Source organism: Rhododendron vialii, chromosome 9a (assembly GCF_030253575.1).
Source record: "Rhododendron vialii isolate Sample 1 chromosome 9a, ASM3025357v1".
Classification (NCBI taxonomy): Eukaryota; Viridiplantae; Streptophyta; class Magnoliopsida; order Ericales; family Ericaceae; genus Rhododendron; species Rhododendron vialii.
In genome coordinates, this window is record NC_080565.1 from 39,482,322 (window position 1) to 39,498,117 (window position 15,796).

The 15,796-nt window shown below is 38.7% G+C and overlaps 1 protein-coding gene across 1 annotated transcript; it reads left to right on the forward strand.

Moving 5' to 3' along the window:
- Positions 1 to 47: 47 nt before the first annotated feature.
- LOC131299902 (uncharacterized) lies at positions 48 to 15,591 on the forward strand. Its single transcript, XM_058325476.1, has 20 exons — positions 48 to 404; positions 1,311 to 1,562; positions 2,161 to 2,424; positions 2,686 to 2,751; positions 3,611 to 3,976; positions 5,246 to 5,503; positions 5,769 to 5,977; positions 6,956 to 7,223; positions 7,343 to 7,371; positions 8,193 to 8,313; positions 8,403 to 8,654; positions 8,745 to 8,954; positions 10,858 to 10,920; positions 11,059 to 11,132; positions 11,734 to 11,826; positions 12,052 to 12,109; positions 13,134 to 13,238; positions 13,330 to 13,411; positions 14,554 to 14,666; positions 14,997 to 15,591. The coding sequence occupies exons 1-20, from the start codon at positions 48 to 50 to the stop codon at positions 15,321 to 15,323; spliced, it is 3,567 nt and encodes a 1,188-aa protein (XP_058181459.1). The 3' UTR covers positions 15,324 to 15,591.
- The last annotated feature ends 205 nt before the right edge of the window (positions 15,592 to 15,796 follow it).

Consider the following 15,796-nt stretch of genomic DNA (forward strand, 5'->3'; position numbering starts at 1 on the left):
TCTCTGAAAAAAACTCTCAATTTTTCTTCGCACACAGTACTATCAGAATGGTGAAGCTAGCATCGGCACGAGAGAGCAGAATGTACGGGCCAAGACGGGGCCGAAACAGGGCCGAATACATAAACGCGGCGCTGTACGTATTCGCCACGATCGTGCTGTTATGCGGGTTCGTTTTCCTGCTCCTCAACGAACCCGAACCGGGTCTAGTCCTCCTCCTCATAGCCCTGGGCCTCGTAGTCGTGGTCAACGTCCACGACCTCTTTGCCCATCTAGCAGGGATAGACTACTGGTTCCCGTTGATGGGGTTCGATCCCCAGCTCGCCCTCGTCGAGTTTGCTGTGCCTTTTGTTCAGGCCCTTGGGGCTCTTCTCACTTTCTTGGGAATTCTCTTTCTTTTTATTCAGGTATCGATAACAATTTTTGCCAACTGGTAATTAATTTTCTTGGTTTTTTTTTAAAATGTACTCTGTTGGGTTGGTGTGGTCAAAATGTATCGGTCAATTTTTGGCTTCAAATTTGGCAGCAAGGTGTGAGATATCATATCCACACTAATTTGCCTCATGAATTTGGGAAAAATATTGAATGCTCGAGGCCCTTCTTCATCACACATTGGTGTGGGCTCTATTACAAAATTGTTGGCGGGAAAGGCCATGGAGCATCACACAAAAATAAAGGATGAGCGAAATTCTTAGACGGGTGAGCGAGGTAAAGTGGTATACTTTGAGGGGTACGTGTTTAGGTAATTAATCCTAATAATAAACAAAATAGCAATCACACAAAAATAAAGGATTTATGTGATTTTGCCTATCCGTAAGACAACAAGCAAAGAACTTTCCTAAGGAATCAACCAAAAGGACAAAACCGCAAAAATATCGAAGTCTAGTCGCAACAAGCGCTTGATCTGCACTCACGCACTAGTCAAGCTCGTCAAGCCATGAGCTTTGGAATCAAGGCACTCTCGACACTAATTTATAGTCCCTCCGTCCCTATTTAATTGTCCACTTTTAGTTGTGCCAAAATGTTTGATTTTTTTGATGGATCAAATTTCTTTTTTGCTCTTACTTTTTTGCAGTATAGTAGCTTTTTAAAAAGTTGAAGGGTAAATGTTGTAAAGTTGAATATTTCTAGCTAGGTACAATGGATGTGTTGGGCTTTGAATAATCAGTTCTCACCATGAGAGATCAGCCACAACACATACTGATTATGTGAATCAAGCTTGGATAACCAAGGAATGCAATTTCTTGTGATTGAAATTGCCTCAGTTCAAGTGTACTTATATGTTGCACTACTTACCTTGAAATATATTGCAGTTGATAAAGGGTTATGTTGAGTATAAGTTGGAGAAGCATGCTCTGAACTTGCTGATCGCTGGTTCTATTTTCTGGTTGTTTGGGGCTATTAATAACGCCTGTCAAATCTATGAGAGAGCGGATGGGCATGTCCAAATATTGCAAGAGAGCGTTCACATCCCCTTCTTGATGGGGTGCTGCTTGTTCCTCGTAGGTGCCATCCTCAACAGTCACGAGCAAGCCCGATCGATCCACCATGGCCCGGATTTGTTGGTAAGTGTCCTTAGCTTAGGACCATAAATCAGCATGGCTGATGGGGTTTCTACTTTTCTTATGCGGAAAACCTACATCTCTTGTTTCAACCCCTTTCCTGGACTCTAAAATGTTACAGGGAATGTGTTTTTAATCTAAATAACGACACATTCTGCTGCTAGAAAACGTGCTGAAACAAGGAGACCGTTGTCACTAGAATTTTTAGCTCATGATCCTGATTCCCGTCCCTGCTTATGTCCTTTATTTGTGTATCATAAAAGAAATCCTTCGGTCGATTAATTTTAATTTGTAAAGTGAAGTTGTTTCACTGATTTAATTTGTTTACAGAAGTTATCTGATACGTACCACCTTCCACTGTGATATTCTGCGATTTTATATCGCGTGTTTCGCTGACTTCTAATGGGACTTGTGCGACTTTGTTTGGTGTTCCTCTGGCTGACTAGCTGTCTAGCACATATCGGTTATGCTTTGACTAAACAGTTATATTTATCCCCACTCTGATATACTGGTTTCTCTGTATTATGAAGGAAATTGCTTAAGCTCCATAACATAGTTCTGATTGAAGGTTGAAGGTTTCTTTTTTGCCCTGGTGGTGCAGGGACGGACTTGGGTTTGGTTTTGTATTTTTGGGAGCATAATGTTTTTCATAGGGGGTCTAGCCAATGTGGCTAAAATATTCAAGATGCAACAAATGGATGGAACTCGGCTGGAGAAGCTGCGCGGGGGAGCACAAGAACGATTGGTTCAAGGGAGGGAAGGACGGGCTCCGCTCATCCTGGAAGAGGAAAGGAGGAGGAGGGGTGCCGAGGAAGGGAGATCGGGAGTAGGTCCATCCCCTTACAAGGACGTGCTTGTTCGAGAGGCTTGAACTTCTGATTGTCCAGAAAACAGCTGATGGAGTACTTATGTTTGGCTCTTGTACTATCTTTGCATTGCATTTTACACTTCGACGACTCCTCGATTTGATATCTAATTTCTCTGCTCGCTGCTGAAATAGTTGATACCAAGTCTTGCATTAAATGTTGATTGTGAACAGTAAACCTGCGTGTGAAATATTGAGCTTGTCATTTTGGATCAATATCTTTTGATTGTAAACCATTGTGTTTGTGTTTGAGATATAGAGGGAGGGAAACTGGAGAATTGGTTGTCTATGAATAGGCCTGATAATGGAGATCCAGTCGACAAAAATGTAATCTGATTCGGATGCAAAAGTCGTAAATTCAATCCGATTCGAATGCAAAAGCCGTTTTTGTCATAATTAAATTCAATCCAATTCAACGGCAAAAGCCATTTTAACCCAAATCCGGAAATTCGGATATCCGGATAATTAAGAACTCTTGAGTGAACAAGATTATGTGGACGTCAAGATGTGTTATACAAAACCATAAAATTGTATCATTGTCTAGTGAAGAATTCCGAGTCTAGTACTCCGTAATAGTCTGGAAAGTAAGGAAAATTAGCAACTCGAAAAGAGGAGGAGAGGTATAAGCCAATTGTTAGTTTTTTTTTTTTGCGCATAAAGACAAAAATCAACAAAAAAAAAAATTGAGTTTGAATCACAATTTTTTACTTCTTTAATTACTCTCATCAAAACGAATCAATAATCTATAAAAATATCATACTCCTACAAAACTAACAAATGCAAAAAAATAAAAAATAAAAAAAACTGCTTGACTTATTTAGCCAAAACACGCCGGAATAGGATAGGATTTGCATGGTTTTTTTTTGTGACAAGATTTGCATCGTTAGTAAAGAGTAAATTCATCGAATCTCTTGGCCTTTAATATTGCTCTTTCCACAACGTACTACGGAGTAGCATGTTTTCCAAATTAAAACACGCTTCGACGTAAACTCATGCACAAAGACACGTACCCATCCCAAATACGCCTCTCTCTCTCTCTCTCTGCACTGCACTTTGTCTCACTACTCTCTTCCTACTCTTCTCTTTCTCCTCAGATCACCTTCTTGCATCTCTGTTCACTCAACTTCCTTCATTGACACAGTCTCCTAATTCTCTCTGAAAACTTCCAATTTTTCCTCTCTATAAGGCACCCAGGATGGTGAAGCTAGCGTCAGTACGCGAGATCCGACAGTACGGCCGCGGGCTGGCCCGAAACAGATCCGAATTCATTAACTCTGCACTCTACGTATTCGCTACGGTTCTGCTCTTATGTGGGTTCGTTGCTCTCCTCGTAAACAAGCCCAAACCCAGCCTCGTGCTTCTACTCGTGGCCCTGGCTCTCATAATCGTGGTCAACGTTCACGACCTCTTCTCCCATCTCGCCGGCATTGATTACAGGCTTTGGTTATTGGGATTCGACCCCCAGCTCGCCCTCGTCGAGGTTTTTGTGCCCGTGGTTCAGGCCGTGGGCGCACTTCTCTCTTTCCTTGGAATTATGTTTCTTTTTATTGAGGTATACTATGATTATTTTTTCCCTCTGGGCCGAAGTCCACAGTGTTAATCGTAGTAAGGCCCCGTTTTAGAACGGGTTTTAACTATTTAATTTTTAAGAAGGTAATTTCAAATTAAAAAATAATAGACTTAATAAAATCTAAAAATATGCAATATGGATCTTGTTTGAAAGATCTCATGAATCTTTTATACGGTGCAAAAAAAAATCAAAAATTTATTTTTTGAATTTGAAAATATGAAATAAGTTCTTATTTTTTAAGAAGGTATTCTGGAACAGACTTTAAGTGAGATTGAAAGCTGCAGTGATAGATGCATGATTTGTACTAAATGAATCCCATCACTGCATGATTTGTACTAAATGGATCCCGAATCATATGTAATTTTTCATTACTAACAAAACATATAATCTATAAAATAAATTTTGCTACTTACTAGTTCTGATCAAATGAAGACAAGATTGTGTAAATATACATAATTGCAATTAATTTTATAACCACGACCAAAAAATGGTAGATAACTTGAAATTTTAGGGGTGTTTTTTACACATATGGCAACTTAAATAACTTCTCTTTCATTTAAGAGACTTGTAGGGACTGATTCTATAGAACTTTTTTATATTAACCTGAAAACATAAAATAATTAGTGGGATAATGAGGAGGTGTGCAAGGGCTCGGGCACCCGCTTGTGCCTCCCTCCATCCGCCCCTGGAAAGCCGTCAAATGTATAAGTTGCTTATGGTGCTTTTCGGATGAGATTAAGTATTTTAGAATCTATTTTTTTAGCTTTTTGTGATAAATAGTACTCCTTCTGTTCAAAAAGAATGCCCAAAATCCCTATTCATGCTTCTCAAAAGATTTATCTATATTTTTTAATGTATAATATTTTTCGCATACATTATGAATCTCACTAATCTTATTAAAAAAAAGTTAAAAAAAGTTATAAAAGTATTATAAATGACAAGATATAGATGATTTTTTTGAGATGTGTGAATAGTAATTTTGGACATTCTTTTTGCGACGGATGAAATACCATTTTTTTACTTAGCTTAATAATAATCTTACCGCTACAGCAAGTAAGTTTATCTGCTTCTATTAAAATACAAAATCTACAATCTACAGTAAAGCTATAATTTCTTATCTCTATCTATAACTGTTGCAAATACGAAGTCCTGCTTCGATTTGTGGTGTAATCTTGGGTTCTTCGTATATTAGTAGTTTGAATTCGTTGTATGGTACAATGCTTATATCTCGTGATTATCTACAAAATGTAGGCGAAAAAGGATCATGCTGATAGTAAATTAGAGAAGCATGCTTTGAACTTGCTTGTTGCTGGGTCCGCATTGTGGTTGCTCGGATCGGTTCATAACTCGTTCCAGATCTATGAGATAGTAGGTGGCTATATCCAAGTCTTGCAAGCTAGTGTCTACACCCCGTTCTTGATAGGGAGCTTGCTCTTCTTTTTGGGTGCCGTTATCAACATTCATGAGCGACAGCAAGCTACGTTAATGCATCATGGCGTGGGATTATTGGTAAGTGATTGAGCTTTTATTCAATCGGACGATAGGTAAAACAGCACAACATATTCCACTCGCAATCACTCCCAAAATAAACAATTACTCCCATTTCCTACTTGTACATATCGGACAGTGGCCATTTTGCGCACGCTTTTGTGAAATCTTGTCCTTATCAACAATTTGTAGTTTTTGTTTGCCAATGAGCCGACTGATCATCAAGTTTCATCCGCTCACTTCTCTATTTCGAAATCATTTGTTTATAATCTATCTTTTTATGCAGGGTAAAAGTTGGGTGTGGTTTGGTTTTTTCGGGAGCTTAATGCTTTTGATAGGGGGACTAGCCAATTTGGTAAAAGTACAGAAGATGCAAGATGGAATTCAGCTTGAGAAGCTGCGCGGAGGAGCACAAGATCGGTTGGTTCAAGAGAGGGGAGGCCGGGTTCCAGATCGGTTGGTTCAAGAGAGGGAAGGCCGGGTTCCCCTCGTTCTGTAGAAGAGAAGAGGTGGAGGAGGATGAGAACTGAGAAAGGGAGATCGGTAGTCGGGCAAACCGCTTCAAGGAATGTGGGTTATAGTCTGTGTCTTCCTTTTTGGTTCTTCTTCAAGATTTTCTTCGGTTTAATTTCTGTGTTCGATCTATATATGTGTTCTAGCTAGCTGTAGCTAGTAGCTACCAAAAATCTTGCAACGTACAAGTGTTGATTGTATGTGTAAATTAACCTTTGTAAACCTATGTGCATGTGTAATGATGTGAGCTAGCTAGTCGATTTGGAGGGTTGGATTGGATACTACTATGAAAGTATGAATGAGGATATTTGTTTGTGTAATATGAGCCAACTGATATTAGAGGGTTTTGATATGATGGAAGTATGAATGAAATTTTGGGGATAAGGTTTTTTTGTGGTAATTTTTTTGGGGATAAGGTTTCTTTGTGGTAATTTTTTTGGGGATAAGTTGTCATAGTAATTAAAAAAATATCAGTATCAAAAAAGTAAAAATTTTGTGATCCAAACTCAATATTTTGAACTAAGTAAAAAACAATTATAAAAAAATTATATTTTTTGGTAAAGCCAAACCAGGCCTACATCAAATTAGAAAAATTATTATACATGATCAACTTATGATCAACTTAAGAAACATCAAAATTTGGGATGGGGATGGTGTTCACATCCAGACTGTCCATTGGTCAAAATTGTCGAGATGATTAGATGGTATTCAGATTGGCCGTCTCAGCAATCAGAGGTCCGAATTGTCGAGACGATTGAACGGTTGAAATTATGCACAACATCGAGTAATTCAGATTATTGATTGCCGAAATAAACGATCCGGATATATATATCAACATCTCCCAATCCCAAAATTTGACCTTGACTCCAAAAAAAAAGAAGGTCAAATTGTGATTTTTACGAATTTTCCATGCTAAAATACGCTTGACACGTCAGATAACACATTTTTTTGCCAACGCAGGAGTTCGTGCCTCGTGGGCTTCTTCTGTACGCCTGCCTATCCGGCGCATCCTAGTTCTCACCCCGCACCCCACAGCCATTCTATCCTCGCCGAAGTGCAAACCCTAGAAAAAACTTCGACAGAAGTCGCACAACATCGTTTGCAGGTTTCGCATCTCGGGTATCGTTTTCAAATATTCTTTCTTTCTTTATGCCCTAGTTCTTCTGTATTCTCTATTCTAATCATATCTGAGTCGGACGTTCGCCTGTTTGTTGATGGGATTGATTCGGTTTTTCTTTTGACAACTGAATCACGTAGAGATTAGCTGATGCATACATACAGCAAACACATATTGCCTACGCTTTTGTTATCATTTGTATTTTGATGTTCGAAATCTTTTGCAAACAGTGTTCCTTGGTCTATTGCGTAAATAGAAGGTTTTCTGCATTATTTTGTTCCTGAAAAGATTTAGTTGTGGTAATCGAATTTGATTTCACCAGCTATACGGTGTTAGCCAGTTAGTGAGAACTTATATGTGAGATGCTAGGGTTTTTTTTTTCTATCTGTGAGACAAGTGGAGAGATGAAAAAGCATCGACCTTATAATGCCGCGGTAACATTGAAATTTAGATTATGGTAGATATTTAAAATGGAAAGAGAGTAGTTTAAGGATGTGAGATATGGAAATTGGGAGGTAACATTCTGGACTTATGGAGAGAGGTTGACCAAGAAGAAGAGGAACATAAATTAAGCACTATGCGCAATTTTGTACCCATTAGCGGGGGGAATGGGTTGATTGGGTACATACTACATACACTAACTGTAGGCAATGTATCAAGAAAGTGGCTCTAAAATTAGATAGGTAATGATCGAAGTCTCTGATTGCATTACAAACTCCGAGATGTAGAATAGTAAAATTTCAGATAATGGAATGTGAACATGATGAAAAGACATGGCCAAGATGTTCAAGTTTTCCAGTTAGTTCATTCTATATTTATGACTGTTTTTTGGAATTTGTGCCAGCAACACTTCACAGTGCATATTAGAAACAGAGCTTCTACATACTACTAAATAACTAGCTCAGTGACCTGTTCCCTTTTTCATTTGTTAGTTTGCCTCACTTCACTTTTCTCTATTTTCTCATTGAAGTGGATATTCTTGTGCTACCCCTTTCTAATTTAACTTGTTTCTCTCAATCGACCAACATAAGAGGCGGTTGTTTCATCTGTTCATAGATTCTTACCATTGTCTAAACCTAGAATTTACCTATTTAAGTTACCTAGCATCAAAAGTCTTGAATTTCTGGGGTATTTCCCAGTGGAAGTGAGGAAGCTAATGCACATAAGGGGTTTTAGATTGGTAGAGACAAGATTGGTAGAGGTTCATATGGTCATGATATCTAAATTTGTTGTCAAAGTTGCATTACACATTTGCTGATTCTGGATGGTTTGTCTAATCTTTAACTCGTTTTGGCTTTTTTGGCTGATTGGTTTCAAATAATTATTGTGTGTGCATACAGTTTGGGCCTGTGTAGGATGGCATCTGTGTCCAGTCAGCCACAGTTTCGATACACACAAACCCCATCAAAGGTGCTACATTTGAGAAACTTGCCATGGGAATGCACAGAGGAAGAGCTGATTGAACTGGGGAAGCCATTTGGTAAAGTTGTTAACACAAAATGCAATGTTGGAGCAAACCGAAATCAAGCCTTTATAGAGTTTGTAAGTACAGATTGACTTTTCCAACTACATGGGTCCATTTATAAAATGTTTGATGATTCCAGAAAGAACTCTCTCTTAACCTTTTTCCAGGCAGAGTTGAATCAAGCGATTGCAATGATATCGTATTATGCTTCTTCCTCAGAACCGGCTCAGGTAAGGGGGAAAACTGTCTACCTACAATATTCAAACAGGCAAGAAATAGTGAACAACAAAACCACTGCTGATGTCGCTGGAAATGTGCTGTTGGTAACAATTGAGGGCAACGATGCACGCCTTGTCAGCATTGATGTTTTACACTTGGTAAGTAGTTACATTTATGTTCACTGCTAAAATAAGTAAATTGGTTGCTAAGAAATTATTCTGTCATTTTTTGTAATTAGGTTGTAGTGGTAGGTCATGGTTTGTAAAACTTCTATTTAACTTAAACATGCATGGATCAGCAGGCCCATAGCAAGGATATGTCTTCGATGGCAGCTTAACGCATTAGGAGAAAGAGCGCATGTGTGTTTGTCTCCTTTCTCCTTGCTTAACACTAACTCCTTCTTCCCTTCTTCCTCCTCATTTACCCTTCCCTACCATATTAGAGTTCAGATGCTTTTATTTCTTCTTGTTTTAGCTCGAATGTTGTATTGTAGGATAATTGCTGGTAGAGGAGATTTGATATTGCTTCGTTGTCTTGCCTAAGCAATGATTCAATCCCTGCAATAGTCGTTTTCTGGTTCCTGTTGTTTATTAGGTCCAATATCGCAATTGGAAAGTGTGCTCACAGCCAAACACGTGACAAACAGTTAGTGGGGGATGGGGATTGAGGGAACCACCAAACTTTGACTTTATAAGATCCAGTCGGCATTCTTCATGTTTAGTTTTCTAGATAGTTCCATAGTCCTGAATTCAGCTCATTGATTTGGGAATAAGCCTTTACAATCAGAAAACTTTTCCAATAGCCCTAACCTCGTCTCGGTGAAGATATACAAAAAGGCTTGATACACTTTCTACGTTTAAGGCTCGATACACTTTCAACTGAATAAAAACAAAAAAGAGAGTGCCAATTGATAAGAAGAGAGTGCGCAAATCATACCTCATAAAGTAAAACATACTTTTTGCCTGAGCGACTTCATTATGTACACAATTGCGGTTCAGTAAACAAAACAAGTAGCTAGTTAATTTAGTCATAACTCATTTTCTTAATGTATTAACCTTCCCGTGATCGGTTCCACCATTTTTACCGGGATCGCTCAAGTACTTCTCCATCTCCAGGTTAATGTAGCCCAACAAAATGAAGAAGCTAGAGAAAAATGTAGACAAGTAGTGAGATGAACAAGCCCCACAAGTTGTATATGTAATGACGTAGCTTAGGCAAAAAGGATGTTTTACTTTATGGGGAATGATTTGCACACTCTCTTTTTATCCATTGGCACTCTCTTGTTTATCTTTATTCACTTGATAGTGTATCGAGCCTTCTTGTGTAAAAACACAGAAAGCTATGCTTAGAGAAAAGCTCTCACACCTTTCATTTTCTTCTCTCCCCTTACTTTCTGAGGAGAGGGCTATCTCAAATTATGCACTGCGTGCGTCTGGGATTTCTTTTTTGGTTTTGTAGTCTTAAATTACTCTTGTCACAGTTGGTTTTGGATTTTCCATTGAAAGCTCAGGAGTTATTTCATGTTTGCTGGCTTTCTACTTTCATGCATGTTACCTTAACCATTTTCGTTCTTCCTGATAAGATCTCTTCATATAGAACTAATGGTTTCTGGTGCGTTTGACGAAGGACATCTTGTGCAGTAACGCATTGGCTGTGTTCATGAATTTAGAATATTAAACTGGACCAAACTGGTTAAAGCTCGCAACTTTTGTGTTGTCTTTTGTGAAGAATTTTATGGCGTATGCTATTTTTCAGTGTTGGTGTTGGCAATTTTGCATGTCTTGACTGTTGGGAAAAAGTTTCTGGGTGGTGTATTGTTTATCTCGTAGAAGTGTAGAACAGCTTCAGAATATCCCCTGCTACAGACAACCCCTTAATATCTTGGTCCTTGTATAAAGATATTGGATTTACCTTGCTCTTGTCATCATTCACGTGTCCCCACTTTTAGTTGCAGTTTTTAGTCTTCTATCGATAAGTCGATCTGAACCTATTAGCATTTGCATACTTTGTCCGCAGAGTTCTGCTTGGCCCGTTGATTAAGAGAGGATTTTAAATTTGCAGGTATTCTCAGCTTTTGGATTTGTGCATAAGATTACTACCTTTGAAAAGACAGCTGGGTTCCAGGTATGTGACTCTGCGAGTCTGCGTACATGTGCATGGGCAAAATATTTCTTTGTCTTCATTTTATTCCTTATCAATTTCCTTTTGGCTTCTACCATTCCTGGCAACAGCATCTCATTGCATGTATGATCTTCTTATCAGGCTTTGGTGCAGTTTTCAGACTCCGAAACTGCCTCTTCCGCAAAAGATGCCCTTGATGGAAGAAGCATTCCGAGGTGATCTAGGATTTATTTTTTGGCCTAGGATGTAGTCAACTGTTATGGATGATATATTGGTAGATGGGGTGCACATACATTGGGGATGGACATCTATCAGGCCCTTTTTTAAGAAACTACTAGAGGGGTACACACATACTCCTTACGCTTGTACAGTTGTATCTCTGCTTCCTTGCACAGTTTTTCCATATTAGCTTTTTTTGAGCTTTCTCCGTTAACCGACGTCCCTTTTTCTGTAGTGACCCTTGTACATGGCTACAGATACAGCTAGTGTAGCATCCATCAATTAAGAAGGAAAAAAATGCTAGACCAAAACAGTTCATCAAGTAGGCTGTATAAATGTACCCGAAACTAATGTCATCAGGTTCCTCGGAAATGTTTAGGTTAATTCAATGGTGACACACTTGATTGATAAGTCATTCATTATAGTGGAAAAGGGACTCAATGGATCATGAAATTGTAGTTCCTGGACACTATTCGTGCTCCACTAACGAACTGCGTAGTTTGTATTCCACTTTCACTTGTGGGATATACACGTTTTTTGTCCTTTAATATGCTTGTTTGGCGATCAATTTGATTTGTAGTCCTGCATATGTTTCAGCTATTTAATCCCAGAGTTGGGACCATGTTCCCTCAAGATCACATACTCAGCGCACACAGATTTGAGTGTGAAATTCCAAAGTCACCGCAGCAGGTATGTTCGACTTCCAACTCCTTCAGTAGTTTACTGTTCATAGAGTATATGAAGATTTCGGTAAATGCCATACATCTCTCGTATCTCTCTTGTTAGTTCCTTGATGTTTCAGATTTCTGTATGCAATCCTACTTCATTGTGGGTGGACATGTTTTTCCATATGTTCAAATAAGGTTTGATTAAGAGCTTTTTCTCATTATGTTAAACTGCTTTCTATTGACTCAGGGACTACACTAATCCTCTCCTCCCTGTTGCTCCGTCAGCTATAGATGCAACTGGTCAGGTAAACCTTGGGAATTGCCAGTTTATTGGTTTATGGCATGTGAAGTCTAGAGATTTAGTGATGAGGTGGAGTTTGCTAGAGGCTTTAGCATGTTACACGCATGCAGCTTGTCAAGAATGTGATAGATATGGAGGTTTTCTGTTCCCCATTTTCTTTGTAGTACTACCTTCAATTAGGACTAGGGGTGTGTTCTAATAGTTATTGATTTTTTGACTGACTTGTGCTTAATTTCTTGAAAGTACATTTTTTGGCCCGAAACCATGGTTCGTTGTTGAGTTTTGCTTTGAAACCATGTTGCATGTGTCACAGTGTCTGACAGGGTGACAAGCACCATCGATTCACTATCCACACTTTGCCAGCGGATTTCTGGATAATTTTTTTTTGGCTCTCTCACATTATCTATATATATACTAGAGTTTGCCTATGCTTGAAGGCACGGCTCAATGTGTTTTGAATACAACTAAAATGAATTGCGAAACTATTGACCACCCCCGTCAACAAAACTAATTTATACGGGAAATTTTTTTCTTAAATTAGGATCAAACAGTTTTTTTTCTTACCCTTTAATTTGTTTAGTTCACAAAAAAACACACCAAAAAAATTGAAATTGATCAACCGATAAACAAAAATATTTCTTACCCTTTTGTTTAGTTTACAATCTGCCTTGCACTAATGTTATGCATGAAACTTTATTACTTTCTATACAGAAGAGAGTTGGGATAGGAAAAGGTTAGAGAATGTTGAAATTTTATTACTTCCCTTTCTTATTTCAAAATGCGGCTCTTTTTTTTGGCAATGAAATTTTTTTGCTTTCTATCTTTCCATAACAAAAGAGAGTTGAAATAGGAAAGGTTAGAGAATATTGAAAATAGGATTTTCCAGCCCTACGACTCTTTTCAGCCGTTGGATTTATGAGGGATAAGTTTGGGCCGTTAAATTTATGTACATAGGATTCAAATACTGAGCTGTTTTATTATATAGATATCCTGTTTTATCTAAATGTGGCCATCACTCACAATTGCAGTTTAGTTTGGGTTTGGATGGGAAAAAGCTAGAGCCTGAGAGCAATGTACTTCTGGCATCTATCGAGAACATGCAATACGCAGTGACCTTGGATGTTTTACACATGGTATCTGGCATTTCTTCTTCTTTTTCTCCGTTCTTCTCTTGCTATGATTATTTACCTTGACTTTGTTTTCCTTCCCCCGACTTGTGCTCAGGTCTTCTCTGCTTTTGGGCCTATCATGAAGATTGCCATGTTTGATAAGAATGGAGGAGTTCAGGCATTGATTCAGTACCCTGGTAAATTGAAACCTAATAATTTACACATGATTGTTACTACCATTAATTCAGTCAGTACCCTGGTAAATTGAAACCTAATAATTTACACGTGATTGTTACTACCATTTTTCAAAACTCACTCCTAAGTTGTTAAAATGCTTGGGCAATCCAGTGCAGTTGCCCTGTTAGCAGTGGCGATGGCAAGTGTATTAGATATGATTTGACGATACTCATATCTACCCTTCAATGACAAGATTGGTTTGAAAAATTGGCACCAAAATTGGTCCTATCTGATGACAATACCATATTCCCTTCAAATATCCATCATGTAATAAAGGCCTTTTCTCTTCTGTCTCAATCCCACGTTGGCCAGGGACCAGATCTTCCGAATTTGTTACGCTACCACAGGAATCTAAAAAGTAAATAATAAATATTGAAATTCAAATTTTTTTGAATAAAAATGAAAAAATAGACTTATTAGCTTATTTTTGTCTCTATTTGAAAAAATTTAGGTTTCAACCGTAATTTTTTAATCCCTCTGTCCCAAATTGTCCGCCCCTAAGTCGTTAAAATGCTTGGGCAATCCAGTGCAGTTGCCCTGTTAGCAGTGGTGATGGCAAGTGTATTAGAATAATGGGAAACGTGGAGCGCTCTCTCTCTCTCTCTCTCTCTCATCGCTTGTCGGTCTGTACCTCTTGTCTCTCTCTCACATCATTAGTTGGGATACGCGTAAGGTTGCCTGAACACTCTTAAGGTTATTAAAAAATGTGTACATTTATTTATTTATAAGCTTTTGAACGACCCCAAGCTCACATCTTCCTGGAGTCGCCACTGGTTAGCCTAGATTTTGCTGGTTATATGCCTATGTGGTTGCTCTAGATTGGCTCTATGCTGCTTTGCTTTTTTGTATTTTTGTGGGGGAGTGATTTCCAAAAACGATAATTCGGGGAACTAATTTTTTTATGGAACTTCTTTAAAGTATTCTTCTCATGGAAACATTCTTGTAGACATGATAGTTGACTACAAGTTAACGTTTTGCACCTGATTTATATTTTGTATCTTGAAATAAAACTACCAAAAGAGTGGTCATGGTTTATGCAATGCCTTAAGTTTTGGGGTTGCTAAATGCTAAATATGGTTTTGATGTTGGAATGGGCTTTCAGATGTTCAGACAGCTGTTGTTGCCAAGGAATCCTTGGAAGGGCATTGCATATATGATGGAGGGTTTTGCAAGCTCCACATTTCATATTCACGCCATACTGATCTCAGCATCAAGGTATTGTAACTAAAGCTGTTGATACGGTTCAAATACAAAAGCTTGATAGTCATCTCTTGGAGGTTTTGCATCTAAATGTTTAAGATTCTGCAAGGATGTGATGTGCAACATTCGAGTTATATGCTATTTAAGTGTCAGATCGATGACCGGTTTTGCTCCATAGTTTGATCACATATTCACATGAGATTGCATCCCAAAAATTCTCTCTTTCTGCAACTATTTTTCTGGTTTCTAATGATATTTGTGTTGTGGCTGGGAGGGAGATGGTCTCATTTTTGGAATTTTATTTTTCTATGTCTGTTGAGACGATAGCTCATTAATGATTCTCAGGTAAACAATGATCGAAGCAGAGATTATACAATGCCAAATGCTCCTATGTTGAATGCTCAACCCTCACTCCTTGGGCAACAACCTCCAACACATCCAATGGCGGGTCCAGGTCCTCAACAGTACAGTAGCTCCCAGTTCCCTCCACCTCAAGGGCTTGGAATGCCTCAGCATTCCGCAGGGTGGGGCCCATCATCAGCACCCCAGTCGACCCCCCTACAAATGCACAATCACCCTTATATGCAACCTGCAAATATGGCTCCTGGGATGATGCAGTTTCATAGCCAAAATGGGCTACCGCGTGCAATGCCCCCTTACCAGCCCCAATAGGAGTTTTATCATGAATTGTTCTCTTTGGTGTTTAGTTCTAAGTGGAGATGGCAGGTTTGAACTAAGTTGCGGAGTATGCTTTGGCCAAACACATGACCAAAGACCAATCAAATTCGCCGATATGGGTATTTTGCATTTTGAAACGATAAATTTCTTTCTTTCGTTTTTCACTGTAACTGGCATTTGGATTCGAAACAAAGATTGATCTGGTGAAGGGGTTGTTATTATTGTAGGTTGTGATAATGCTAAAACTGTCTCCTTTATTGTACTTCTTATCTATACCTGCCACTTCTTCTTTCGGATTAAATAGCTGGTCTGCGTGGTGGTTATTGATTTATCCCTTCCAGTTTGGCGTTCCTGTTTCTTTACGTTAACCGGAAGTCTCAGTTGCGACTTATGGTTGTCTAGTGACTACAGTTGGTAGTATCTCGCACGTGCAGGTCATAGATTCTCAGAATCTTCTTTAAGACTCA

Coding starts and splice junctions, on each gene's coding strand:
- LOC131299902 (XM_058325476.1), top strand. CDS start 48: ATGGTGAAGCTAGCATCGGCACGAGAGAGCAGAATGTACGGGCCAAGA. Junction 5,504..5,768: donor ATCATGGCGTGGGATTATTG/GTAAGTGATTGA, acceptor CTTTTTATGCAG/GGTAAAAGTTGGGTGTGGTT. Junction 7,224..7,342: donor TTGTTGATGGGATTGATTCG/GTTTTTCTTTTG, acceptor TTTTGCAAACAG/TGTTCCTTGGTCTATTGCGT.